Source organism: Equus asinus, chromosome 15 (genome assembly GCF_041296235.1).
Source record: "Equus asinus isolate D_3611 breed Donkey chromosome 15, EquAss-T2T_v2, whole genome shotgun sequence".
Lineage (NCBI taxonomy): Eukaryota > Metazoa > Chordata > Mammalia > Perissodactyla > Equidae > Equus > Equus asinus.
This window is the reverse complement of record NC_091804.1, coordinates 45,819,077-45,844,606: the sequence shown is the minus strand read 5'-3', so window position 1 is coordinate 45,844,606 and position 25,530 is coordinate 45,819,077. Positions and strand designations below refer to the sequence as shown.

At 44.1% G+C, this 25,530-nt stretch overlaps 1 protein-coding gene across 8 annotated transcripts in view; it reads left to right on the top strand.

Annotated features, from left to right (window-relative positions):
• Window positions 1-25,294, top strand: part of LOC106825186 (serine/threonine-protein phosphatase 4 regulatory subunit 1-like) — a 77,520-nt gene extending 52,226 nt beyond the window's left edge. For 7 of the 8 annotated variants that reach the window (XM_044748076.2, XM_044748073.2, XM_070486184.1 and 4 more), the window contains 14 exons: window positions 5,227-5,334; window positions 6,153-6,218; window positions 8,311-8,469; window positions 9,301-9,485; window positions 10,561-11,021; window positions 13,072-13,265; window positions 15,936-16,031; window positions 16,882-17,067; window positions 17,318-17,479; window positions 18,379-18,479; window positions 20,472-20,592; window positions 21,361-21,495; window positions 23,792-23,933; window positions 24,769-25,294. In XM_044748076.2, the coding sequence (XP_044604011.2) occupies window positions 5,227-5,334; window positions 6,153-6,218; window positions 8,311-8,469; window positions 9,301-9,485; window positions 10,561-11,021; window positions 13,072-13,265; window positions 15,936-16,031; window positions 16,882-17,067; window positions 17,318-17,479; window positions 18,379-18,479; window positions 20,472-20,592; window positions 21,361-21,495; window positions 23,792-23,933; window positions 24,769-24,926 (2,274 nt within the window). In that variant the 3' untranslated portion in view covers window positions 24,927-25,294. Of the gene's footprint in view, window positions 1-5,226; window positions 5,335-6,152; window positions 6,219-8,310; window positions 8,470-9,300; window positions 9,486-10,560; window positions 11,022-13,071; window positions 13,266-15,935; window positions 16,032-16,881; window positions 17,068-17,317; window positions 17,480-18,378; window positions 18,480-20,471; window positions 20,593-21,360; window positions 21,496-23,726; window positions 23,934-24,768 lie in introns of all 8 variants that reach the window. The other variant, XR_011494707.1, reaches the window with a different exon arrangement.
• The last annotated feature ends 236 nt before the right edge of the window (window positions 25,295-25,530 follow it).

The window sequence follows — 25,530 nt, the reverse complement described above, 5'->3', positions numbered from 1 at the left end:
TTCCCCTACTCTGGTTGGTTTTCTTTGCCCTCTTGTCAGCTGTGTGCAGATTCCAAATGCAATGGAGGGTGCACTGCTAACCCTGGACCTTTTTCTGCTGTAAAAGGGCAGTGCTGAGTAGTGGGAAGAGCAGCCTGCAGAGACAGGAAAGCCCTCCCTCCCTCCCTTCATTCCCTCCTTTTCTTTTTCCTTTTTGGGGGGGAGTGGGAGAGTTCTTTAAAAATTTGGGGAAGGTGATTTTTAATTTGTTTTTAATTTCAAACTTGTAGAAAAGTTGCAGGAATGAACTGTATACCTGTATCCAGATTCTCCAGTAGCTTATATTTAGCTCCATGTGTTTTATCATATTTTCCCTCTTTCTACACACGTGTGCACGCGCGCACAGACACACACACACACAGATATATACATACACATATGTATATATATTTTTCTGAGCCATTTGAGAGTAAATTGGAGACATTGTGCCCCTTTACTCCTATATACTTCAGTGTTTATTTCGTAAAAACAAGGAATTCTCTTTTAAACAACCTTAGTACATTGGTCAAAATCAGGAAATGTAACTGATACAGTGCTAATATCTTATCTGCAGTTCCTGTTCAGATGTTGTCATTTGTCCAGGATCACACATTGCACTGAATCATCATCTCTCTCTGCCTCCTTTAGTCTGGAACAGGCCTTGAATCTTTCCTCGAATTTTGCGACGTTACCACGTTGAAAGAGGAGAGGGCAGTTCTTTGTGTTAGTCTGATGTTCTCTCATGATTAGATCAGGCTCTGCGTTTTTGGCAGGATATCACAGAAGTAATGTATTCTTATGTTTCACAGTAGGAGGCCCAAGGCTTCAGCTTCTCCTGATCTTGGTGCTATTAACTCATGACTTAGTAGATAGGGTCGGTGTCTGCTGAGTTTCTGGGTACTGCTTTTCCCCTCAGGAAGTATTAAGGGGAGTTACTTTGAAACTATGTAAGGATGCTTTTTGTTGAACTTTCACCCACTCGTATTGGTGTCCATTGATGATTCTAGTTGACATTCTACTGTGAAGAGTGTTCTCTTCATTATTTGCTAACATTTGGTTGGTAATTTTCACATCTGTATTCAAGAAGACTATTGTAGGCCGTTTTTTTTTTCCCTATTATGTTTTTGTCAGGTTTTAGAATCTGGGTTATTCTGGCCTCAAAAAATGAGTTGGGAAGTACTCTCTGCTATTTTCTGAAAGATTTTGTTTAAGACTGTTGTTATTTTTCCCTTAAACATTTGTTAGAATTCACCAGTAAGACCGCTGGTCCTAGAGTTTTCTTTGTGAGATGGTTTTTGATAACCGATTCAATTCAGATATGGGGCTACTCAGATTTGTTATTTCATCTGTGTCATTGAATAAGTTGTGTATTTTAGGGAATTTATTAATTTCATCTAAGTTGTTAAATGTATTAGGATAAGTTTGTTTACAATATTATTTTTTTTTGGTGAGGAAGAGTATCCCCGAGCTAGCATCTGCTGCCAGCCCTCTTCTTTTTACTTGGGGAAGATTGACTCTGAGCTAACATCTGTGCCAGTCTTCCTTTATTTTGTATGTGGGACACCACCACAGTGTGGCTTGATGAACAGTGTGTCAGTCCATGCCTGGGATCCAAACCCATGAACCCGGGGCTGCTCATGTGGAGTGCATCAACTTAACCACTTTGCCACCAGGCCGGCCCCAACAATATTGTTTTATCCGTTTAATTCCTGTGAGATCTGTAGTGTTATCCCCTGTCATTTATGATATTGGTAACTTGTGTTTTCTCTTTTTTGTTCTTTCTTAATCAGTCTTGCTATCTTTTTAGTCTCTTGTCAGTTTTATTAATATTTCCAAAGAACCAATTTTTGGCTTTGTCAGTTTCTTTATTGCTTGTTTTCTTTTTCATCGATTGCTACTCTTTATTATTCCTTTAATTCTTCAACTTGCTTGTATTTTTCTGGCTTCTAAAGGAGGAAACAATATTTTTAAGGCTACTTTCTTTTCCATTTTGAGCATTTAAAGCCACACATTTAATGTATATATCTTTCTGATGTATTGACCCTTTTATTAAGAAATGACTTTGTCTCTGATAGTAATATGTGGTTGATAGTCTACTGTGATGTTACTGTTACCACTTCAGCATTCCTGTCCTTTTTGTTTGTCATAGTAGATTTGTTTATATCCTTTCACTGTCAACCTCATGTCTTTACATTTAAAGTGTTCTTGCTTTCATTAGCATAGAGTTGGGTTTTGCTTTTATATCCAGTCTGACAGTTTCTGCCTTTTAATTGGAATGTTAGTCCATTTATGTTTAATGTAATTATTGATTATATTTGGATTTAATGCTGCTATTTTGTTACTTTTTTTCCATTTGTCTCATCTGTTTTTGTTCCTCTGTTAGTTCTTTCCTGCCTTCCTTTGGGCTAATTGCTTTTTAATTTTTCTATCGAGGATTTTCAGAAAATATAGCACCTTGCAACAGTGTAGTTCCACGCTCTCCCTCTCCTCCTTTGTGCTTGTTGTGTTGTGTTTTTGTATGTGCTGTGACATAACACATTACATTATGAACCTGGAAATATGCTGTTATAATTTTTGATTTAAACAATGATATCTTTTGAAGAAACCAAGAGAAGAGAAAAAAGTATATAGCCTTTTATACCCACATTTTTGCCCTTTTTGGTGCTCTTCCTTCTTTTCCTGGATCTGAGTTTCCATCTAGTATCATTTTCCTTCAGCCTAAAAAACTTCCTTCAGTACTTTTTTTTAATTCGGTTGGCTGATAATGAAATCTCTGTTTTGATCTGAAAATGTCTTTATTTTGCCTTCATTTTTGAATGATAGTTTTGCTGACTGTAGCACTGTGGGTTGACAGGTTTCTTTTTGTTTTTCTTGCAGCCCTTTAAGGGTTTCACCCTGTTGTCTTCTGGAGAAGTCAGCTGTCTTGCAGATGTACTCCTGTGTATAAAGTATCCTTTTTCTCTGGCTGCTGTTGAGGCTCTCCTCTTTGTCTTTGCACAATGAATGCTTATCCCACTTTGTGTTCATTGAAGTCCTTGGATTTGTGTGTTGCTGCCCTTCACCTAATTTGGGAAATTTTTGGCTATTGTTCTTTCAAGTGCTTTTTTCTGTGCCATTCTCTCTTTCTCCTTTCAGTCTGGTACTTAGATTACACAAAGTTAAACACTTAATATTGTCCTGCAGATCTTTGAGGGTTTTTTAAAGTAATTTTTCTCTCTGATGTTCAGATTTGATCATTTTTATTGATCTATCTTTAAGTTCAGTGACTTTTTGTCACCTCCAGTTTGCTGTTAAGCCTGTCCATTAAACTTTTTATTTCAGTTATTATGCTTTTCATCTCTATAATATTTTGGCCTTTTTAATTTTCTGCATCTCTGTGATATAGAGATTTCCTATATGTCCTTCTTTATGCATAAATTTTCCTTCTAATCCTTGAATAGATGTATAACAGCTCCTTTAAAGTCCTTGTCTGGTGGTTATGACATTCAGATCATTTTGGTGTTGATTTCCATTGACTGCTTTTTTTCTTTATTGTGGGTCACATTTTCCTGTCAACACATAGGTAGTTAGTTTTAATTGAACACCAGTCATTGTAAATAATACACTGCCAGTGTTTTGCTTCTCTAAAGTGATTTTTTTTTGTGTAGCAGGCAGTTGTCTTGTCTGATCTCCAACTCCCAGCTGTCTCCTTTATGGTGAGCAGCAGCTAACATCTCTGCTCAGGTGGTTTAGTTTCTGGCTGATGCTTTTCTGCTGGATCTCCTGAGATCTCCCCCACCCATGTGTAGTTTAGCAGTCAGCCAAATATCTCAGCAAATTGTATACACAGATTTTGGACTTTACTTGCAAATCTCTCCACTTGCTGTTCATCTTCTAAGGATAGCCTCCTCTCCAGTTTCTGCCTTTTGGTTGCTCTCCAGTGCTCTCAAATGGTTGTTTTTTTAAAGATTCTGTAATTGTTATCTGTAAGAGAGTAAGTCTAATGAAGCTACTGCTTTATTACCAGAAGTCTTGGTTCTTTTCTATAGTTTCCATTTTTTTGATGAGATCTCCTATCTGTTCATTTGTTATGACCCTATTTTCCTTTTAGTCCTTGAGCATATTTGTAATACCTGCGTTAAAGTCCTTTTAAAGTCTGCTGATTCTAACGTCTGGATCTTCTGTGGATTTATTTCTCCTGACTGATATTTTTCTTGAATATGGGTAACATTTTCCTATTTCTTCTCATGTCTATGAATTTTTAAATTATTTATTGTATCTTCTTGGTGAAACATTGTAGAAACTCTGGATCCTGTTATTTTCCTCTGAAGACTGTTGACTTTGTTTTAGCCAACAGTTCAGATTCTTTTTCCCCTGCAGTAGTCAGTAGCTGAAACCACTCAGTTTTTTCCCTTCAAGCTATTACTTTTCTCTGTGAATCTTACCATTTCCCCCATGCATGTATGGTTCCAAGATCAGCCAAGGATTTGAGTAGGGTTTAATCACAGATTTGGGGGCTCTCCCTTCTTTAGCTCCCTCCTTCCTTCCTAGGATTTCTGCCCTCACTTTCCAACTGCTCTTGCAAGCTCAGTCTCTCTTCTCTGACTTCTCAAGCCAGTAAAACTGTAGCTTTACCGTGAGGTCCAGCTACCCTGCCTAGCCATGCAGAATGTGGGAGTGCCCCTGGGCAAAAAGCAGCAGCAGTGTACCCACTGAGGTTCCCTTCTCTCGAGGATCTGCTCTCCTTTCATTTCCACCAGCTTTGGTCACTCTCCAGTGCCTACAAGTCATTTTTTATACCTTGTCCATCTATTACTGTATGTCCCTTTGCACCACCACTTGGTTTTGGTTGCATTACTTAACCTCTTTGAACATTAGTTTCTTCTTCTGGAAAAATGAGGACAAATAATACCCATGCCCATAGGGTTTGGGGAAGGCAAAATGAGTTAATGTGCATAAATTGTTCATTTATGTGTTGGGCACATAGTGGGGACCTGGCACATGGCAACTCTTGAGCTACAGACAAACCCTTATCTGAGTAAAACTTGAGAAATATTTGGCCTTCTATTGATGAGATAACTTGACAAAACTCAGAATAAGGTGTTCTCTATTTTTACTTCTTGGGAATGTTGGCAATATTTTGAATATTAGCTTTTGGAATCCAGTTAGCGATAGGTGCGATACATGCTTTGGTATTTCAAGTGACTCTAATTTTCTGGTTATTTGTAGATAATCTGCAGACTGGCTTCAGTGCTGAGCAAGAGCACAGTTGAACGCCTGCTGCTTCCTCGATTCTGTGAATTGTGTGGTGATGGGAAACTCTTTCAAGTTCGGAAGGTGGGAACATATAGTTTCAAAACGTGAAAAGTTAAAAAAGTTAAAAAACTCAAAATTGGTTCCTTTAAAGTTTCTGGACTTCCTCAGTAGACACAGTCTGGAAGAAAAATGTGGCCGGCATAATCTGTATAAGGAAAACACCAGCAGAGTGTTGCCAGCTTTCCTGCAATTAGGGCGTGTGTGGGGACCTGGAGGTGAGGTTCTGTGCAAGTGAACCTGGTGCGCTCAGGCGCTGGAGGAGGAGCTACAGCCCTGCTGGCTGGTTGTTAGATGCTGTTGCTCAGCCGTGCAGGTCTTTCATTATCTGGGGTGATTTGCTCCAGAACCCTCTTATCTTTGCTATAACTTCCAGCTTCAACCCCGCCTTCCCCCTTCCCTTTTAGTTGCTTATCACTTGGTTGTCAAATTCTTCCTTTTGAAGGCCATTATCACCCCTTCCTGAACAGCCCCCTCTTCCTCCTGTAACTGGCCGTCTTCCTTTTCGTCTTTCCTTATGACGCATTGGCGAGAAGATAGGTCTCATTTGCCATGCAGAGAATATTAAGGGTCTCTTTTGCTCTATTGCTAACAAATGCATTATGTATTGAGATCAATTAGGAGCCAGAAAGTCCTAGAGTTTGGTAGTCTATTGTAAATCTTCTGTTTCCAGTGCATCAGAGGCACCTGGGTGGTGCCGTGTGGGCGCAGGGCTTGGTGAGTGCTTGTTAGCTGCCTGACTAGAGGAGTAATTGCTCTCGAAGTTCCTGCTTGTTAGTTTTGCAATTCGTTAAGACAAAAAGAAAGCTGAGAATAATGGGTATGCCTTTTGCCTTTTTAAGGTATGTGCTGCAAATTTTGGTGATATTTGTCACGCCGTTGGACAAGAAGCCACTGAGAAATTTTTGGTATGTGTAGTTTTGCCAATTGTAATCGCTGATGCACTTCTTAGGGCGCTTTTAAAATCAGTTCTAAAGTTTTGTATTTATGAGTCTGTTACTTTGGAATGGCAGCTCAGTTTTGCATTCATCAATTTCAAAGTTCTTGACTTCTGAAGCTAATGTTTCTCCTAAGCTTTAGGCACTGGTCTGTGGGACGGAGCAGAAGCAGCCCCAGTGCTCTTTCCTCTGGATGTCTGCTGTTGCTTCCTCACTGGTCACTTCCTCCAGTCTCTTCTCACTGTCTAGGCCACTTTCTCCCTTCTTGACTTATTGGCCTTTCAGGCCCCTTCACAAGTACCTCCCTGCCTCGCCACTTCCAGTCTCCTTTCTCAGACCACACACGGCCTGGCCTGGGTGGGTCTCCCCTTGGCTGTGCATCTGAATCATGGGTAGGGTGGAGGGAGGGAGGGCCCGAGGGTCGGTATTTTTGATGAATTCCCTTGAGATTCTGAGGTACAGCTAGGTGGCCAGGTGACTTTTCAGCTCCCTTGAGGCTTTCTGCTCCTTCACCTCTTCACGCCTCTGCTCATCACTGCCCCTCTCCTTCCGGGCTCCTGACTACCTGGTGGACCCTGCTGACACTTCACACCCAGCTTGCATGTGCATAGGCCTCTGTCCAGGTCTTTCCTTGTCTAGACTCACCTCCCCACTGTGTCAGAAAGAATTAATTTCTCCCTTCTCAGCATTCCCACATCATTTGTTCAGAGTGCTTGTTTGTCCTTCCCACACCTCATTATAGTTTTGCTGACAGGGGACCTTTACCCTATCGTGTTCATCCTTGTTTCTCCAGTGCCTGCCCCAGACCTGGCACCTAGAGAACTATGCTGAATACGCACTTGCCACTTTTATCTGACAGGATATGCTAGCTGTATGGTTGGAAGTATAGTCTTTGAACTGATTTTGAAATTGAAGTTCAAAAGCTTGTTTAATTTTATTTAAAGTATAAGCCATGTCAACAGAGTTCGAACCAAAAAGTATTTTTAGTGGGCTGTCGCTTTGAATATACAGGGAGCGACACCATCCACGTAACGTGTCTGCATGAGGAACAGCCGAGACCAGCATGTTAACCTTTCTGTAGGCGGGTATTTTCCTTGATCATATACTCCCATTCATGGAGCTTTTCGGCTGATTATTTTACATTAGGATATTACAAACAAAGCCTTATCTTTAAAGGATAAATTTTAAAAGAGGATGTAATCATGACCTTCATACAGATATAAAATGAACTTGTGTCAAAGATTTTATAGTTCTCTCATGTATTAATGAGGGAACCAGTAAGATGTGACAGCTGGTTTAACGGAGAGCTCGCAGTACGACACGCTTGTGGTCTGCCCGAGGCCTGCTGAAGGGAGCCTGCAGGAGAATTCACAGCAGCTCCGTGTCCAGGCTCATAGTCGTGTGCCGCTGGACACAGTGTGCATTTCTGTGCACAGGCATTACTTACTTTACTATCAGTTTTTAACAGTTCGACTCCTATCGCTAAAATAGCCTAGTCAGAGGCCCTGTAGGTCCACAGCCTCATCAGCATTTTCTTACTCTTGAGAGGAAGGAAAGGGGAGCGAGTATTTTGGGGCATCTGCTAAGCGGCAGTCGCCTTCCCGACACCGTGAAGCACATGGTTATCCACACTGTGTTGGTGATTTTAATCTTGTCTAAAAAGAATAAAAGAAAATACTTTAAATTTAAAAAGTTACCTTTTTGGTATCTGTGATACCTGGGTGGGTGAGCTAATTGGGATATCCACTAAGTTTCAAAGTGATTCACAGTTTTTCTTCACAATTCACATTACGAATATCAGTCATTCTGCCTTTTGGGGGGTTTTCTCTATTATCTTGTTAAATTTAACCAAGTCACTTACTAGCATTAAGAGTTAAAAGAAATGTTTCTTTATTCTACTTATCATAATTTCTGTTTGTTTCAAATGGTTGCTTTTATACTAGTTTATGTTTCCCTTTTCTTTCTCATCAATTTATGGATATGCCTTAACTACGTCATAAAACAGGTGCTGCCCTCCCTCGGGGAAACCACATTTGAGTAACACTTGTGTTTGCTTTGGTAGATCCCCAAGTTTTTTGAGCTCTGTTCAGATAATGTTTGGGGCATGCGGAAAGCCTGTGCCGAGTGCTTCATGGCGGTGTCCTACAGCACATCTCCCGAGCTCCGCAGAACCAAGCTCTCGCCTCTCTTCATCAGACTCATCAGTGACCCCTGTCGTTGGGTAAGTGCGGGCAGCTCGCAGCGCTGGCCTGCAGCCGCAGCAAGCTTTCTGGCCTTGTCTTGGCTTCTGGACTTGTGACTGTGTATTTTGTCTTTTCAACTGGTCAGCATATTTAGACCCACTGGGGATTAGGGCACCTAAAATCTCAAAAGCTGCTTTGGTGCAAATTAAGAAAGTAGGGGGCCTGCCCTGTGGCCGAGTGGTTAAGTTCATGTGCTCTACTTCGGTGGCCCAGGGTTTTGTCAGTCCGGATCCTGGGCACAGACCTAGCACTGCTCATCAAGCCATGTTGAGGTGGCGTCCCACAGAGCAAAGCCAGAAGAACCTACAACTAGAGTATACAGCTATGTACTGGGGGGCTTTGGGGAGAAGAAGAAGAAGAGGAAAAAAAGAAGATTGGCAACAGATGTTAGCTCAGGGCCAATCTTTAAAAAAAAGAAAATGGCACACACCTTAACATTGGTAGTGACTATCACAGAAATGAGAGTTGAGAAGGGAAAAACTGTAAGTGTGAATTGTTCCCTTTTCTGTTACTCTCATAAACGTGCCTGTAATGATTAACAGGGTCTGTTCAGATGCTTTATAAAGTCTGGAATTATTTGATGTGGAATTAATATTCTGGAAGAATAAAAACTACATGATGATGCTAAATTTTTCCTCATTTTCTGTTGAAAAATCGTTTCTTTGGAATTTAGGGAATGCCTTAGAAAGCACTAAATCTGCTTAGACATAATTTGGTGAACAGTGAATTGTCTGTGATGAGCCGTCTGTTCAGCCTGGGATCAGCCCTGGCCGAGGTCACACTCACTGGGCTGTTCTCTCTGGTTTCAGGTGCGCCAGGCTGCCTTCCAGTCCCTGGGCCCCTTCATTTCTACTTTTGCAAACCCCTCCAGAGCCGGCCTTTATATTCGAGAAGACGGCACCCTGAGCATCCGACCGCTGGCTCAGGGTTTGGACTCCACTTTCACCTCGGGGTCGTCCAGTGCAGCCAGTGGCGGTAGCACTTCCTCAGCCTGGTGAGCTCCGACCAGGACAATTACCAGGATCCCTGCGTCACCTCAAGCGTCCACCTGAAATTCTAGCAATTATCTTGTCTACAGTTTAGTAACAGTGACCTTCTGGGCAAGATGGAATATTAGAGCTTTAATTATGTAAAGAAGGAAAAAGTAATTGCAATAATGATGTTGAAACACGACTACTAGGTTATAAATAATGAAGCTACTGTGTCTCCTAAATTTAGATAAAATATTCATTGAGAGTAGAGATTAAATAAGCCTATAAAGAAAATTTTCTCTTACTTTTTGATTAATGAAGTTCTTTGGATAATTTACAGGGAAAATGTGAAGTCTCCCAAATGTAGTTTTGTGCCGTAGGATATTACACGCACATTAAAGGTGATATTCCTGACCCACCATTAGTAGACTGTTTTTCTAGTAAATTCTAGTGATTGATCTTGGATTTTTTTCATATCTTTCCTCTGAGGATGATGGGTTCATACTAACTAGACCATCCGAGGTAGTTTATAAGCGTCTGCCCATTGTTAGTATTATACAGGAGTGTGAGAGTGGGTAATTTACATAAATCCTTTCGAAGATTGGTGCGTCCTCCTCTCCATCCTTCTCCATTCAAATTCATTGAGTTCCTGCTATATGTCAGGCCTGTGTGCAGCATCTTCCTTATCAAGACTTTCCAAGTGGTTTTCAAATAGCTGGCCCTTAGCGACTTCGACACCTTTTATTTTCTGATGCCTGCCCCCTGGTGGAGGTACTAACCAGCAGTAAGTGCAGGAAATCTTGCTCCTGAAGGTGTGTCAGCAGAAGCCAGGGTCAGTTCACCACTTGAATGGAGGGATTGGTTGAACTTTTGTTTGGCATTTTCAATGCACATAATGCTCCCAGTGGGGTAAAGGGGCTGACTGGACCTCTTATTCTCTTGTGAAGTTGTCGTCTTCTGGCACTGGGAGACACAGGAGGTCAGGTGGCCAGGTAGAGAGGAAGACTGGCTTGCGAAGGTGTGGATCTCATGTTTTCCTCTTACTTCCAGTCTGTTATCACGCAGTGCTAAAAGTTTGCTTTCCTCAATTTAACCTAGTTCCACAAAGCCGGTGCAGCCACAGCCGGATCTGCCCGTGGAAGGCACATCAGCAGAGACTAGCAATCTCTCACATGCCAACAGCTTTTCTAATGGCCTGATGGAAAACGCAATGGAAGACTCTGTCTTGGCTGGAGCTGAGTTGACCAGGCTTTCCCCAGAGGCCAGTGCCTTCTCGAAGCTCCCTGTTATTAACGACCTCCCCATCCACAGCCACGCTGGGCTGAGTTCCTGGGCCTGCCCAAGGAGTCCTGAGGATGTATTCAATAATTTCCTTTATTGGCGAACTCCTCTTCCTGACATCAGCAAGGACTTAGAGCTGCTTCTGAGTGAGGCTGGGCCGCAGGAAGAAGGCTGGAGCGGACCTGAGACTGTGCATAACAGCTGTGTGGCCAGGAACGAGATTCAAAAAGTCCTTGATAGTTTGCAGGAGCATATGATGAATGATCCAGATGTTCAAGGTAAATGCTGTCCACTGTAATTTAAGAGAAAACGGGCTATTTCTGGGCTGTGTGTCGCACGGGCCTGTGTATTGCTGCATATGTGCCTGTGCTTATCTTTGTTTACTGTGTGCACACACTGAGAAGGGAGACTCGTTCAGTCTCCCCACAGCTAGAACATCAGGGATCTCTCTATGGAGGTTCCTGCAAGGGTTTGACTCCTTGTTTTGCTATCGTGCAAGCCTGAAGTCAGTGCCAATATCAAAGCAGATCGTTCTCGGGCACATCTGTAGCGGTGGCAATTTTATGAGCTCCTTGGACACTGTACATCATGTCCCGTGTTATATGCCCTCTCTAGTTATGAACAGCTAAGGATGGTGCTCCTTTTGGAGCCTATTAGCTCAATCCTTAGCTAAACTTTAAGGTTTTTGTCTTTGTATGGCAAGGAAAAGTACAACTTCTTCTTTGGGGTATTTTTCATTTTATGACTAGTGCTCCCACTGAGTGTCTGATCTGGGAGCCGGGCCTTGCAATCCATATCCATTATCACGCCTCTTCTTTTTCTAAACAGTGCTATATTTGTATTCTTCCTTGAGTTGGGGAAATTGGAAAAAACAACACTTGCTGCTGTTGCCGGGCAAAGATTTGTGAAGGTTTCAGGAAAGGAAATATGAAAATCCAGTTAGCCCTGTGATTATTCTTTGTCTTTAAATTTATAAAGGAAATTAAGTCCATGTTTGCTGAAGGAATGAGCACATGTAACATCTCGCTTCTAATAGCTATAGACAAAGGTCTGCTTTTGGAAAACACGTTTCTAAAGCTGCATTGATCTCAAGGCTGGGACCAGGGCTGTGTGCTGGGGCAGCAACGACCGGCACCTGAGGCCCTGGTGGTCTGATGGAAAGGGTGATATGAACAACCACCTGGTGAAGGGTGTGGCAAGGGCTGGGACAGGAGTGGGCATGCCGTGACGTGGAAGCACAGGGCAGGAAGCCGGTCATTCCTGGGGACAGAGGAAATGTCTGGGAGAAGACCTTGCAGAACAGGTGACATTTGACATGAGCTTTAAAGGGTGGCTGGGAGTCCACCATCTGGAGAAGTGAAGGGATGAGTTTCAGAGGGTTCTTTCAGTTCCCTGAAATCATTGTTTGTAAAACCTTGCATGTATATGCATACTTAATTTCTTTGTAAGAAAGGACCCGCAGCTTTCATCAGAGCTCAGAGGGATCTGTGATCCCAAAAGATTCAGAAATAAACGACCCATTGGGTATTTTGAACTGACTGGCTGGAAATGTCACTTGGGCCATTGGGATGGGCCTGGTGTGCTGCACTGAGGAGGTGAGACCTTGCCTTGGGCAGAGTGGGGAGCCAGCTATAAGCTCTAAACATTTTAATGAATCTTGGAGTCTATTGAGTTTAACTAGTAGAAAACAGGATGGAAGAAGTGTGTGTGTGTGTGTGTAGGTTGGGGATGTGGAAATAGCAGTTTGTTTTTACAGAAAGGTATGTGAAATATGTCATCATTCTTTTAGGAGGGTCTCAGACAGTCACGCTCTGGACTGAACAAATGAGTAGCCCTTGGGGCTTGGTAAGCGAGATCTTTACTCATCTGCTTCTACGTAGATGGATTGGTATCTGTGCACGCGTGCGCGCGTGTGTGTGGTAAAGAAGGCAGCCATCATATTTTATAAATAGGGGAGCAGGACCTCCCTCACCAAGTTGGTGGACCTCCCAGACATCAGCATTCAGTAACATTGTGTTGTCTTCCTGTGAAAGATGACGGAGTCAAACTCTGATTTCCCTAATTGAGGCTTTTTGAGTTCAGATTTGATGCTCTGTGCACGGCTGGCGTTTAGTTGGAATAGTTCAAGTTAATGGCCGTAAATCTCCCCAGCTCACTGAGAGCTGGTTCTGGGCCTCTGGAGCACAGCTGCCGCAGGGACGGGTGTGTGAAAGGTGGGCACTGGGCAGCGCACCCACACGTAGACGGCCTTGTTGGGCACACTCCTCTGAAGTAATCCCTGCCAACCAAATAAAGTGATTAAAATTCTTGAAACTTCTCTTCCTGCAGCTCAAGTTCAGGTATTATCAGCTGCACTGAGAGCCGCACAGCTTGACTCTGTGAATGAGCCTGAGCGCAAGCCGACGGAAGGTCTAAACGGAGTGTCCCTTTCTGATCCCAGCCCTGCCTCTGACAATCAGATGGCTCTGTCAGCTTCATCATCGCAGAATGAGCTCTCCGTGGCCAGGATATTACAAAGCACAGTAAGTATTAGCCCTCTCTCTCAGCCACTGAGGATGTGACAGAAATCACAAAGCTGCGTTTTCTTTTATTAATATATCCTGGCAGAGATGATAAATGGCAAATTTAATTTTATTCTTAAGGTCATGTTTTGGATAACTAGACAACCAATCAATCAGGTGATTGATAACCCTGATTCTCCTCCATAAAAACAAGGGTGGGGAAACCAAGGACCTCCCCTCTGCTCTGGAGACACAGGAGCTGCTTCTTTAACCGTGTGATGAAATGCTCTGCGCCACTGCTAGCCATCGTTTACATCTTTTCATGATGGCGGAAGGTGAATTCCTGCAGCTCCCGGAATTGAAAGTTGGCAGAGGCCTCAGAGACTGCTCGTCACGTCAGCCCTCGTCCCTTAGGTGCTCTTTTAGCGCGTGGTTGCTCAGGTGGTGGTGCCGGCATGCTGTTCCTCACAGGAGAGACTTTGAAAAGCCAACAGCCCACCAGCTTTTCTCCTGTAGTCTGGAACCAGCCCCCGTGAGACTGGGGCTCTGCCTCGGGGGTGAGGCGGAAGCCTGTGGGTTGTTTCTTACTTTGAGTCTCTCCAGAAGCTTTCTAGCTTGCTGTGGCTGGAGGCTCTGATGCCTTCCTCATTCCTACTAAACTTGCACTTGGACCGCTTGGGCTGGGGCCCTTCCCAGGCAGGGGTGAGACTGGAGAATTGAAGTTCGGGACAGGTCCGTGGTCATGAAGTCATGGGCGTGTTGGCACCTTCTCATTTTCATGCACCACGATGGATAATCTCTGTAAACTTGTGGTTTCCAGGGTCAGAATGCCAATTGTTTCTTCATTCACATATTTTACACTTTGATTTTAGCAATTAAACTAACTTATCACCTCCCTTACCCCCAGGCCTGCTCCAATAAAACAAAACAAGAGACAAAACTAAAAAGCCTGAATACAAAATGTTTAAGAGTTTGTGAAGGTTACCTCTTATTAGTAAGAAATGAGGTGATATCCTATTTTGTTGGTTTGTTTAGAAAACTAGGCAAGAAAATTTGTGTTGTTACCCTTATTAACTGGAGTGCGAAAATCACTTGTGTTCACTAGAAAGGTGTGGCCACATTTTCCTTGGTGGGAGATGTGATATTATTCGAGCTTCTTTGTCATAAACAGAAGTGAAAAGAAAAAAAAAAGAACAGATTCCTCCTAGTTGGCTCTTTTAAGTGAAGGATGTTAAAGAGCTTGTGTGGCGGGCCTCTGGCTGACGGTAGGATACTGCAGCTCTCGAATCTGCAGCCTGGCTCTTGATTCCAGTGGGGTCAGTCAGGCTGCTTCCAGTTGCACATGAAGGAAAAAGACAAAAAAGGATCAAAAGCTTAAACAGTGAAGACTGTTCTCTCAAACAAGACGGCAGGAGGTGGAGCTGAGGCCGGGGGCTGGTCACCCAGCTCCTTCTGTGCCTCCACTCTCTCACCGTAGTGTGCCAGTGCAGTCCTGAAATGGGGGCCAGTTTCTTCCCACTTGTCTGTCTTGACTGCCAGGTGGTTTCTGACCTCAGGATACCTTGTGGGTTGCCTTGACTTGTGGTGGTTTAGTTAAACCTTAACTTGGATCCTGGAGTCAGTGCTGTACGTAACAGTTGCACTGAAGACTTTGGAATAAAATTAATTCCTGAAAGAAGAATAATGATTTATTACTTATTAATATATGTGAATTTGTTAAGTTGGAGAAATTGAGGTCTTAGGTTATCATACCAAAATATGTCTGTTTTATCATGTCCTCTGTTAAACTAAGCAGTACATTTCAGTGAAAACCTCTGGAACTGAAGGTTCTGGTAGCGTGCCTCAGAGCAAACGAAGTGTCTATTGGTGTATTAATGACTTTCCTGGATCATATATTGAGCTGATTTGTCAGAATCCATTAAGCTGGGAGACAGTGTGACATTTCAAGTGCAAGTGGGGAATCCATGTTGTGGGTGAAGGAGAAGGTCAGGCCCATCTCAGTGAGTGCGAATCAGTGATCAGAGACCGATGTGTCACAGTGAATGTTGTTGCTCATTTTAATTGTTCCCCTAACAGAAAGGTTCATCAGCAAACGTTAGAAGTGTTTGTACCTCTGAAAATCGACAACGGTTTTCTGAGTAAAGACTCCTTTATCAGCCACGTTTTTTCACTCAGATTCAGTGGGCCTTCCTCTCCTTCTCTACCCTCTGTCTGACGCCCAGCGTTGCTACAATCTCCAGTTCCCAAGAAATGCTGGAAGTGCTTGCTTCCCCATTTCTGATGAACCTCCCCCTGCCTTCTGGAGTGTTCTATGCCTTAACCATGTGGATATTACTTAAGGGCATTGGTTAACCCCACTGGGGACTCTGGGGCTTCAAGAATGGTAAATGCAGACTCAGGTTGTTGGTACTCACCAACGTTCGCCTGTCTTTTCTAAGTGCCTCAAGCAGTCTTAAAATGTGTAAAATCTATTTGCCTTGGCAATTAAAAGGACTGACCTATACAATATCTTAGATGACTATGCAAGTGTATTTTTTATCATCTGGGGAGAGAGCCTCCACTTCAAGGGGCACTCTGCTCTCGGTTTGCATCAGGCATTTCTAGCATTGAAGGAGGAGTCTTTGAAGGGGGAACGGTGGGACAGCTTCCTCCTTTTGGGTAAGTTGGTAACATGTCTGATCAACCCTGCAGGAGCCAGGCGAACCCTCTGAGGGAACCCGTGACCGTTCGGAGCCTGGACAGAGGCATGAGCCCACCCCACTGGAGAAGAATAAATCTAAATTCCAGGTTTGTTCCTCGAAAAGAAAAGCAACTCAAAACTTTACCTTTTCTGGCAGTTACATTTAAGAATGGCCACGAGAACCAGATACTTTTCTTCCGTTAATAAGAATGACGTGTCTTAGTTCATGGTCTTTGTTGGTAATCTTTCCTTTCTAACCTAAAAAAAGTAACTTCTAAGGTAGTGTTTAAAGTCTTCTGAACAGTCTAGAATAGGATGTTAATAAAGCAAGTCAAATATGAGAAAAAATTGACATCTATATACATTAATATTTAGTGTCTGTTTATACAAGTCATTTAGCTTTTTTTTGTCTGAAAAGTTTTTGACACCTTCTTTTTGAACCATGTTTTGCTTTGTTCTGTCTTGTGGATTTGCTTCTTGTGCTATGTCAGTTCTCTTAAATGTTTTTAATTGTTGTGTCCCATTGCCCTTACAGGGACAAAGGTAAGGGGATGGAGTCTTATCCATCAGCTGGAAAAAGGAGTAATGATCCCAGTGTAGGGCCTGGGCCCGAGGTGTTGGGGGCAGTTAGAAGAGAAGAGAAGAGAGTTCCTCCTCTCCAGCCGTGTGCACCAGCCTGACCAAGCCCTGATGTGTAGGCTGCTCTCTACGCTAGCAAATGTTGGGGCCTTTAGAAAAGACGAGCGAGGGCATTGCTTCCACTTCAGTGCAAGTTGAAACTGACTCCTTGCAGAAGAAGCAGCTCGCCAATCCAGAGCCCTTGCCTTTAGGAAGGCCGCCTCTTCCTCTCAAATCTCCGCTTTGCTGTTTTCACCTCCTAATTCCAAATTCCTTGTTTCTGATGAGTATTCTGCAATCGTGCAAGCATGATGGTTTCCTTTCTCTCCCATTTCCCAGGATATAATCCCTCAGCCCCTGCTAGATCAGTATGTGTCGATGACCGACCCAGCTCGAGCACAGACTGTTGACACTGACATAGCCAAGCACTGTGCCTACAGTCTCCCGGGAGTGGCGCTCACCCTGGGCAGGCAAAATTGGCACTGCCTGAAAGATACGTATGAAACACTGGCTTCCGACGTGCAGGTAAAGCACCCTTTTCAGAGGCACGCACGGATATAGCATGGGTCGTCTAGGAGGGGAGGGGAGGCTGCAGCAAGGCTCACTGACCTGTATTTTATGTGGCTGCAAGGCATATTTACTGGTCTCTGAAGAAATAAAGCTTTAAGTGGCCAGCACCTGGCAGTATCAGTTTTGTTCTAGAAATGCCACTTGCGCTGTTGATAACATTGAATTATGCCTGTGTTTTGTGCCGTGTGTGTCTGCTGTGCACCAGTGGAAGGTACGTCGCACCCTGGCCTTCTCTATTCATGAGCTGGCTGTGATTCTTGGGGATCAGTTAACGGCCGCTGACTTGGTGCCCATCTTCAATGGCTTTTTAAAGGACCTGGATGAAGTACGAATAGGAGTTCTTAAACACCTGTATGATTTTCTAAAGGTAGGAAGAACAATTAAAAAGAAAAAACAAACCTCCCCTCTTCAAAACAATTTTTTTAAATCCTGAATATGTAAAGTATCACTGGAAAAAAATGCAGGTGTCTAGGGTTCCTTATTGAAACATGCCGTCCAAAATCTTAAAGTGAATGTTCTTTCAGTGATGGGTAAATATTTTTATATCTTTCCTCCTAATCTTCCTGTCCCTTTGAGTTCTGATTCTATGGAGGATGGTAGATGTATAGCCTCGCCTGCTCTGTGAGCAAGAAGGAGTCCTGGCCCCCGGGCAGTGCATGCTGTGCCCAGGGTCACCCAGGGGAAGAGCCAGCTGAGGTCCCATCTCAGTTCTGCATGAAGGGCTTTTTCTGCAAGATGTTGCTGCTTCTCTTCTTGCCTTTTTTCTTTTTTCCCTAAAGGAATGATGGGTATAAAAACAGGAATTTAAAAATGACCTAGAGAAACTAATTGCTCACATCCACACGACCAAGAGCTGCCCTTGGTGGACTTTGGTGCCTGATGACCATTTGCGAGTCTTGTCTCGTGGTACAGGCGCACACGAGCAGTGCCGACCCCCTGGAAGCAGCAGTGGCTTTATCTTCTGAACACACACATATGCAGGGTTTTTAGGCAGGAAATTATGAGAGAAGAAAGAGCTAGGGGGCATTTGGAAATACACAGGCCCATGCACTAACCGGGAGGAAAGGTGGGAAGCATTTGGGGGTACATTTGACGTCTGTAGCAGCAGCCTTGACTCAGAGCCGCGCTGGGGGATGGAGCAGGGGCCTTAGGGAATGCACAGTTCTCGCCCATGACAAATGTGTAATCTGAAGTAAGTAACAGTATATTTGAGGTCATTTGGAGGGATTATATATTTTTATTTATATATACATTTTTAAAAAATAGTTGCTTCATGAAGACAAGAGGAGAGAATATCTTTATCAGCTTCAAGAATTTATAGTGACCGATAACAGCAGAAACTGGAGGTTTCGATATGAACTAGCAGAGTAAGTAAAATCTGTTTGGGGGTATGAGGAGGCAAATTAGATGGAATAATTCTTAATTTTCCTACCTTATAATTGATTTCTAAACAAGCAGTAATAATAGTGTTCTTCTGGATAAAGAGATTATGTTTTTATTAAGGGATAAACTGAATCCCAAGGCTCTGAGTTTCAAATACCACAGTCTCCCGGGAGACATCCATTTTCAGAGAAGACAGGACTAGAGTCACTTTGGAATTAGAAGTGTTCTGCTGTTCTATAAGGCAATTTATTCGAACCAAATAAAAGATGAATCACTGCTCTTCAATATTTTCCTATTAATCGGAGCAGTTTTTGCCGAAGCTTTCTTGAACATTCTGAGCATAGCCCTCTCTGGAGGGCACAGCGTGGTTTATGCACTTCAGCTTCTAAAGAAAATTATGCTACAGTGCGAGATATGAAAAGGTCTAACCCAGATGAGACGATGATTCAATAGAAACGTCCCCCCAGGTGGCTCGTGTCTGTACATCATTTTGTGTGTGAAGGAGCATTTGATTCCATCTTGTGCCGGGGAAGGGAGGTGACAGGTTTTAGTGATTCCAAAGAGGGCGAGCGTCACCTTAAATAGTCCTGCCGAGGCGCACGGTGTGCTCTCCGCAGTGCCGAGCGGATGTTTGTGGTGGTGGTGGTTTGCGTTTTAGTTTTCACCTTGTCAAGATTTATTTCCGTATCTTTAGTTTTCATTTTTCTTCCCCTCAACTAGAAATCTCTCAGATAATTGTCTTCCCTGTGGAAATCCATCAAGCTTTTGCAGCTATTCGGGATATGATTTGGCCGATGCCAGGGGCAAACTAAAAGATTTTCTCTTTGCTGTGATCTTTAATCATTATGCTTAATTTGAGAGATTGAGGCTTTAGTCATTATGCCATGTTCCCAGCGAATATCCTGAGAACAGAAAAACAGACCCACGTTTTCCATGAAAGCATCGCGCCCTCTAGCGGCAGTGTGCAGGAACTCGGCGAGGTGGACTGGCTTCCCGGCGGGGATGGGGCCGGGGGGATGGGGCGGGGGCGGAATGGGGCCGGGGGATGGGGCGGGGACCAGAACAGGGAGGGGGACGGAGCCGGGGCCAAGCGGGCTGGCATCGCCCGACAGCGTTATCTCCGAGTGCTGGCTATCTTCCATCTCTGCTGTGGTTATTGAAGCCAAAGCCCCTGATATGAATTCTGTGCTCCTGTGCCCATGATATTGGTATCATTTTTCTGAAAACAGTGCATTTTGATATGAAAGTATTCACCGGCACTCCTGGCTCCTGGTTCTAACTTCCTTCCAATCTCTTTTTCATTTCCTTTCGTTGCCAGTGTGGAAATAATGCCATTTATTTTCATCCCCTTCTCCCCATCCCCATTTAGAAAATAGTGAAAGCTTTGGTGGTCGGTTTTGCCAACGGCCACCTTATGAATTTTCCCCGTGGAGCGAGGAGCTGATGCTCTGGTTCTCCCCACGCGGAGCTCGCTGGCTGGTGAGAGGCTCGAGCCCTGTGCGTGAGCCGCCGGCAGAAGCCGAAAGTTTCCGGTGCAGCTTCAGGAGCGCCGCGGGGGCCGTGAAGCCTCTTTTGAGTCTGCCCTTGATCTCTCGATCTTTGGGAACTTCAGTGTTCTGTCTATTTTTGTGTTATCTGATTTTTAAAGTTTTATGTGCTTTCGAACCGATAACCTAAAATTGAAATATATAATCCTTATTCATAAATATCTCAGCCTCTGTTTTACAAAGTTTAATTTATTCCCTTTTTGTTTGATTTGTGTGTGTGTATGAGATGAAGAATGGAGGATTTTTTTTCACTTTTCTTTGCGTGGCCGTTTCACCCAGCTTTCTGCTTTTGGCATTTCACTGACGAAAGCTTTGCTGCATTGCGTTGATATCCCAGGCTGGCTGTTTATATCTGTAAGATGAAAGTAAAGAGAAACTAATAAGATGGTTTTTGCCCCCAAAAAACAATTTCTTTTTTTTAAATTTCAGACAGCTGATACTGATTTTGGAACTCTATAATCCCAACGACGTTCATGATTATTTAATGCATATTGCCTTAAAGTTGTGTGCAGATAAAGTCTCTGAAGTTCGCTGGATCTCCTTCAAACTAGTAAGGAATCAGGGCGTTCTCTGTGATTTTTGGAAATAGGAATATTTATGTTTCTTCCATTTTTAACTCCTTCATTTTTTCTGGGCTTAATTTGTCAGTTTACCTATGAAACCAGCTTTTAAGTTAGGAACTGTATTATAATTTTATCAATATGTAAAATAGCTTTTTTGTTAATCAGTATGCTTCAGTGATAGAAATTGTGGGTAAATCATTTTATATATGAAACCCTGTAAACAGTGGCTTAGGGTTTCTTTTAAGCACAGATTGGGTTTACTCTACAGCATGGTTTCGTAGAGAGGTAGTTAGTGAGCACAAACTGGCAGAGAGAAGCTGATCGTGTTTCGTGTGGGCTTACGCCAGCTGAATGCAGAGGTAAAAAGTTCATTTGAAAATATTGATTTACTAAGGGACTCTGCTGGTGTTAAAATGTTATTAAAATGACATGTTCTGAAAGGGAGTGATTTAGTTACTATGTGAGGGGACTCTTCTAACATTTGGAATCTGAAGATTAGTCGTGTATTTCTCTGATGCCAGACCCTTTTCAACTTCGTTACGCAGGGTTTTGTGTGCGTGTGTTGCCGCAAACTTAAACATCTTTTCCCCTCTGTGTTCTAATGATTACTGTAAGAAAAATTACTTTCTCCTCTGCTTATGAATTCATTTTAAAAGTGGAAGGGTGCACAAAAATGTCTAGTTTCCGTGTAGAGCAATATTGGGAATTCAAACAGATGCACCATTTTAAATGTGCTCTTCTGATGTTTTTCACAGGTTGTGGCAATTCTGCAGAAGTTCTATTCAAACAGAGAAAACGTCTTGGGGTTAAATTTCATCCAGGAACTCGTCGTAAGATTCCGGCACTGTTCTAAGTGGGTCGGAAGGCAAGCTTTCGCTTTCATTTGTCAGGTTAGCACCGCCTGGGGGGTCTGCCCTCTGTTGGTCGGGTGCACCAGCCTGGAATGCCAGCCCGTGACTTGGGGATCAGTCGACTGGAGCCCTCATCTCACAGGAGATTGTGACAACTCAGTCAGGCAAAGTGACTCGCCCACAGTTACCCGACCTGTACACATGTTCGTTCTAGGGATACTGATTGAGTGCCTGCTGTGTGCCAGGCTGACTCTAGATGCTGGGGACAGAGAGTGGACGCGCTTCTGCTCTCCCAGCACCTTCCACCTGGCGAGGCGAGGGCCAGGCCCAGAGCCCTGCTCCTGTCCCGTCCAGCCCAGGGCTGTGCTCCTCACTACCCCTCCCCTTAGCCAGCTGCCTTGGAGAGAAGGGGGACTGAAGAGCAGAGCAGGAGGTTAGGGCGGAGACTGCTCCCCTCTTTCAGGGCAAGTTCACGTCAGCCTGCCCAGCTCCTCATGTTGCCCTCTCTACCTCGCGTCATGGAGATGAGGGTGCAGTTGATGTTTGGCCGGGGGTAGGCATGATGGCTGCCATTTCTCGAATGCCTCTGTGTGCCGGGCGTCTCATCACCCATCTAATCCTCAATAATAAGATCTACCGTGCATTGAGCATGGTACACCTGTATACTTTTAGATCAGTTTTTTTAGATGAAGCAATTGAAGCCCAGAGAGGTTAAGTAACTTGTTCAAGATCACACAGGAAATGTAAAACCATGATTTTTTTCTGTTAAAGTGTTATTTCAAAAGTTTTAACTTTTCCTCCTGCACATTTTCAAGCACATACAAAGGTAGAGGGACTAGTATAATGAATCTCCATGAACCCATCACTCAGCTTTCTCAGTAGTACAGTGAAGGTGTGGCTGGATTCCACTTGACCCCAGGCCCCAAACCCTTTTCTCTCCCTCATAACCACCCCCACTGAAGGACTCACCAGGGCCCTCTGTTGGGCTGGAGAGGCACCACAGGGGTACTCTGGCCATCCACTTTGAGAAGTGCAGTGGGTGGCAGAGAAAGTGCCAAATTCACAAACTACGGGCCTGCCACCTTGTAAGGAAGAAGTCAATGCTCGGACCATTTTGTGGAGAAAGGATAAATGAGATAGTCTTGCTTTTATTTTTTAATTCTTTATCTGAGGGCTAGAAAATCCATGATGAAACAAAAGGAAGAGCCTCCAACTAATTTTACTCAAGAAAAATCAGTTTTCCTTTTTGCTTTCACTAATTGTTAAAGATTTAGGAGACTCACAATAACACAAACAAAAGGGAAGGTGCTCAGCCAAGAGTCCTGCCTAAGGGTCACAGGGATTATCATTCCAGCGCAGCTCGAGGGAGAGAGGAGACGCTGGAAGGCAGGGGGCGACGTGAGTCCACACCGCTGCTGTGAAGCCAGTCTGCTGCTCCCTCGGGCGGCGGGCAGAGTGCCCCCCCGTGCTGCGGCTCGCCTTCCGCGAGTGGGGCAGCAGTCGGCCGCCTCCTGATGGTCCTGAGGCTGAGCCACCAGCGCGCTGCCTGCACCTGGGCGCTACCAGCTGCTGTTGGTGCCTTGTAGTGGGAAGGTCGACAGGCTTTAGAGTCCTCACCCCTGGCTTGGAATCTGCGCCCTGCCGCTGCTCGTTGGTCATGAGGCCAGTGGGTGTCCCCGCCCCACTGGACAGAGTCCTTATTTCTGATTCGCATGGGCGGCTGGGAGAGTGTCATGCGAGTGCGCGTGGGGCTCGGGGAGCAGAGAGGCAGTGTGCGATGCAGGTGGTTAGCACTGCAGCAGTGTTACCAGGTGACCACAGGCGGCTGGCGCGACGCCGGACTCCAGGAGCTGGCCCTCCCTTCCATGCGCGGTCCCTGCCCTCAGAGCTGAGTTCTGGTGAGGGTTCTTAACCCTTCCTGGTGGTGCCACGTTTGACTCTCTGCAGAAGTGGCCTGCCACGCTTCTCCGCTGTGCAGATGAGGAAGCGGCAGCTGAGAAAGGTGATGCCACTTACCCAAGGCCACGGAGCTAGTGAGGGACCGAGTGAGGGTTTGAACCCAGACCTGGCTGACTCAAAAGCCTTTGCTTTCTCCACCAAATATCATACTCCTTGTAACCAGTGCTTGGTGAGCAATTAGAAAACGTTAATTGTGTTTCTAACCAAATTTAGCAGTTGAGATTTTAAAATTCAGACACACACACACCGCCCCCTCAGACCAACAGATCCCAAAATTACTTCTTTGGAACTACTGAAGTGTCCATTTTCAGAAGAAGCATGCTGATCGCTCCCTGTTGAAAACACCACTTCTTCGGCTGTGCCTTTCCTCCTCCAGGGGGTGGTGAGTGAGGGGTGCGTCCCCGTGGAGCAGTTTGTGGAACACTTGCTCCCCAGCCTGTTGAGCCTCGCCTCGGATCCTGTTCCAAACGTCAGGGTGCTGCTGGCCAAAGCGCTGAGGCAGACACTGCTGGAGAAGGGTGAGAGGACCGTCTTCTGACCTGACCCACTGTAACCCTCAACGGGCAGCACCGGGCTTTCTCTTTAGGAAATCGTGGCAAAGCGTGTGATAGCTTACTTCAGATTTATCACACAAATCGATACTTTCAAACATATGTTTATAAAATGACTAAGGAAATAAGGGTCGTTCTGTTTTTACATTTAATAAATGTATGCTAAAATGGAAACTATTACATAATCTTCTAGAAATGAGGGAAACTTTTGTAAATTTTGAGTTATGACATAGAGATTATGAAAGTTAGCAAATTTAAGCCTTAACTACATTTAGGTTTTAATGGTATTATTTTGTAATCAGTAAGAAAAATTTATAGCCCAACCTAGTCAGTTATTTTATACCTGAACGGGGCTCAATGCAAGATCGTATCCCTGAGCGGCTCGTGTCTACACTACACACCTGGCCCTGCCTACGCCTATCTTGCCACTTCCCTCCCATCCCCCGGCCCCCCCCCCCCCCCCCCGCCCTACCAGCAACCTGCTCCCCCTCCTGTGTTCCACACATTGCCAATTCTTTTGTATGGGAGGGAAGAAAAGATAATATTAAAAGTTCTTTAGTTATAATTTTTAAAATATGCATACCTATTCTTGGGATACCTATTCTTGGGAGTCCATCTTTAAAATTTAGAAGTACTCTTTGATTAAAGCAATTTTATCATTTTCAAGGGCTTACATACATGCTTATTCTGTGACAAATGATTTATTGTCCTGAGATGTGGTTGGAAAAAACCAAAAGCTAGAGTATGTTTTAGAACACAGTTCATGGCACATGTGATTCAAACTCATGTTTTCTCTCTTTAGCGTATTTTAGAAATGCTGGAAACCCTCATCTTGAAGTTGTTGAAGAGACTGTCTTAGCTTTGCAGTCAGACCGGGACCAAGATGTTTCCTTTTTTGCCACCCTGGAACCACAGCGGCGGAATCTTATGGACATCACTGTGCTGGAAAAGCAGCACTGAGCACTCTGCAAGCACTTACGGCCTGGCCGGTTCATGCTTGGCACACACTGCTTACTGTGCCTGGAAGGGGAACTGACTGAGTGACGCCTGCCGTGGGAGGAAGGAGTTCTGGAACTTTATACCAAGCGCTTGAATGCCCCCTTCCCACCTGCGGTCACAGGACTGCACCTGGGATGGGCTCTGGTTACGACCCCCTACCTGCCTGATCAGGAAGTCTGCGAAAAGGTGGAAGAACCAGGTGGCTCACTGGTTGGGGGGCCTCCATAGCGAAAGACGGCCTGCGAGCTGTTTGTCTCTCTGTTACAGGCTGTCATTTAAAGCCACCTCCCCCAGAAATAAAGTTGTTTATAGCAGCTTTCGCTCTTTAATAGACTTGCATATTTGGCTTCCCTTATGCTTTCTGATAAAATATAGTTTATGGTCTTATATTTTATTTTTAACTGAAATACTGTACATATATAAATAACTCTTGACAGGAAGGAAATATATTAATGTAATATTAGCCTCCTATCAGTGAACAGGACAAATACATCATTTAAATTTATGCCCCACTTTTGAGTTGCTGCAAATATAGCCCAATTTGTTTACTTTTGAAAAATGTGAT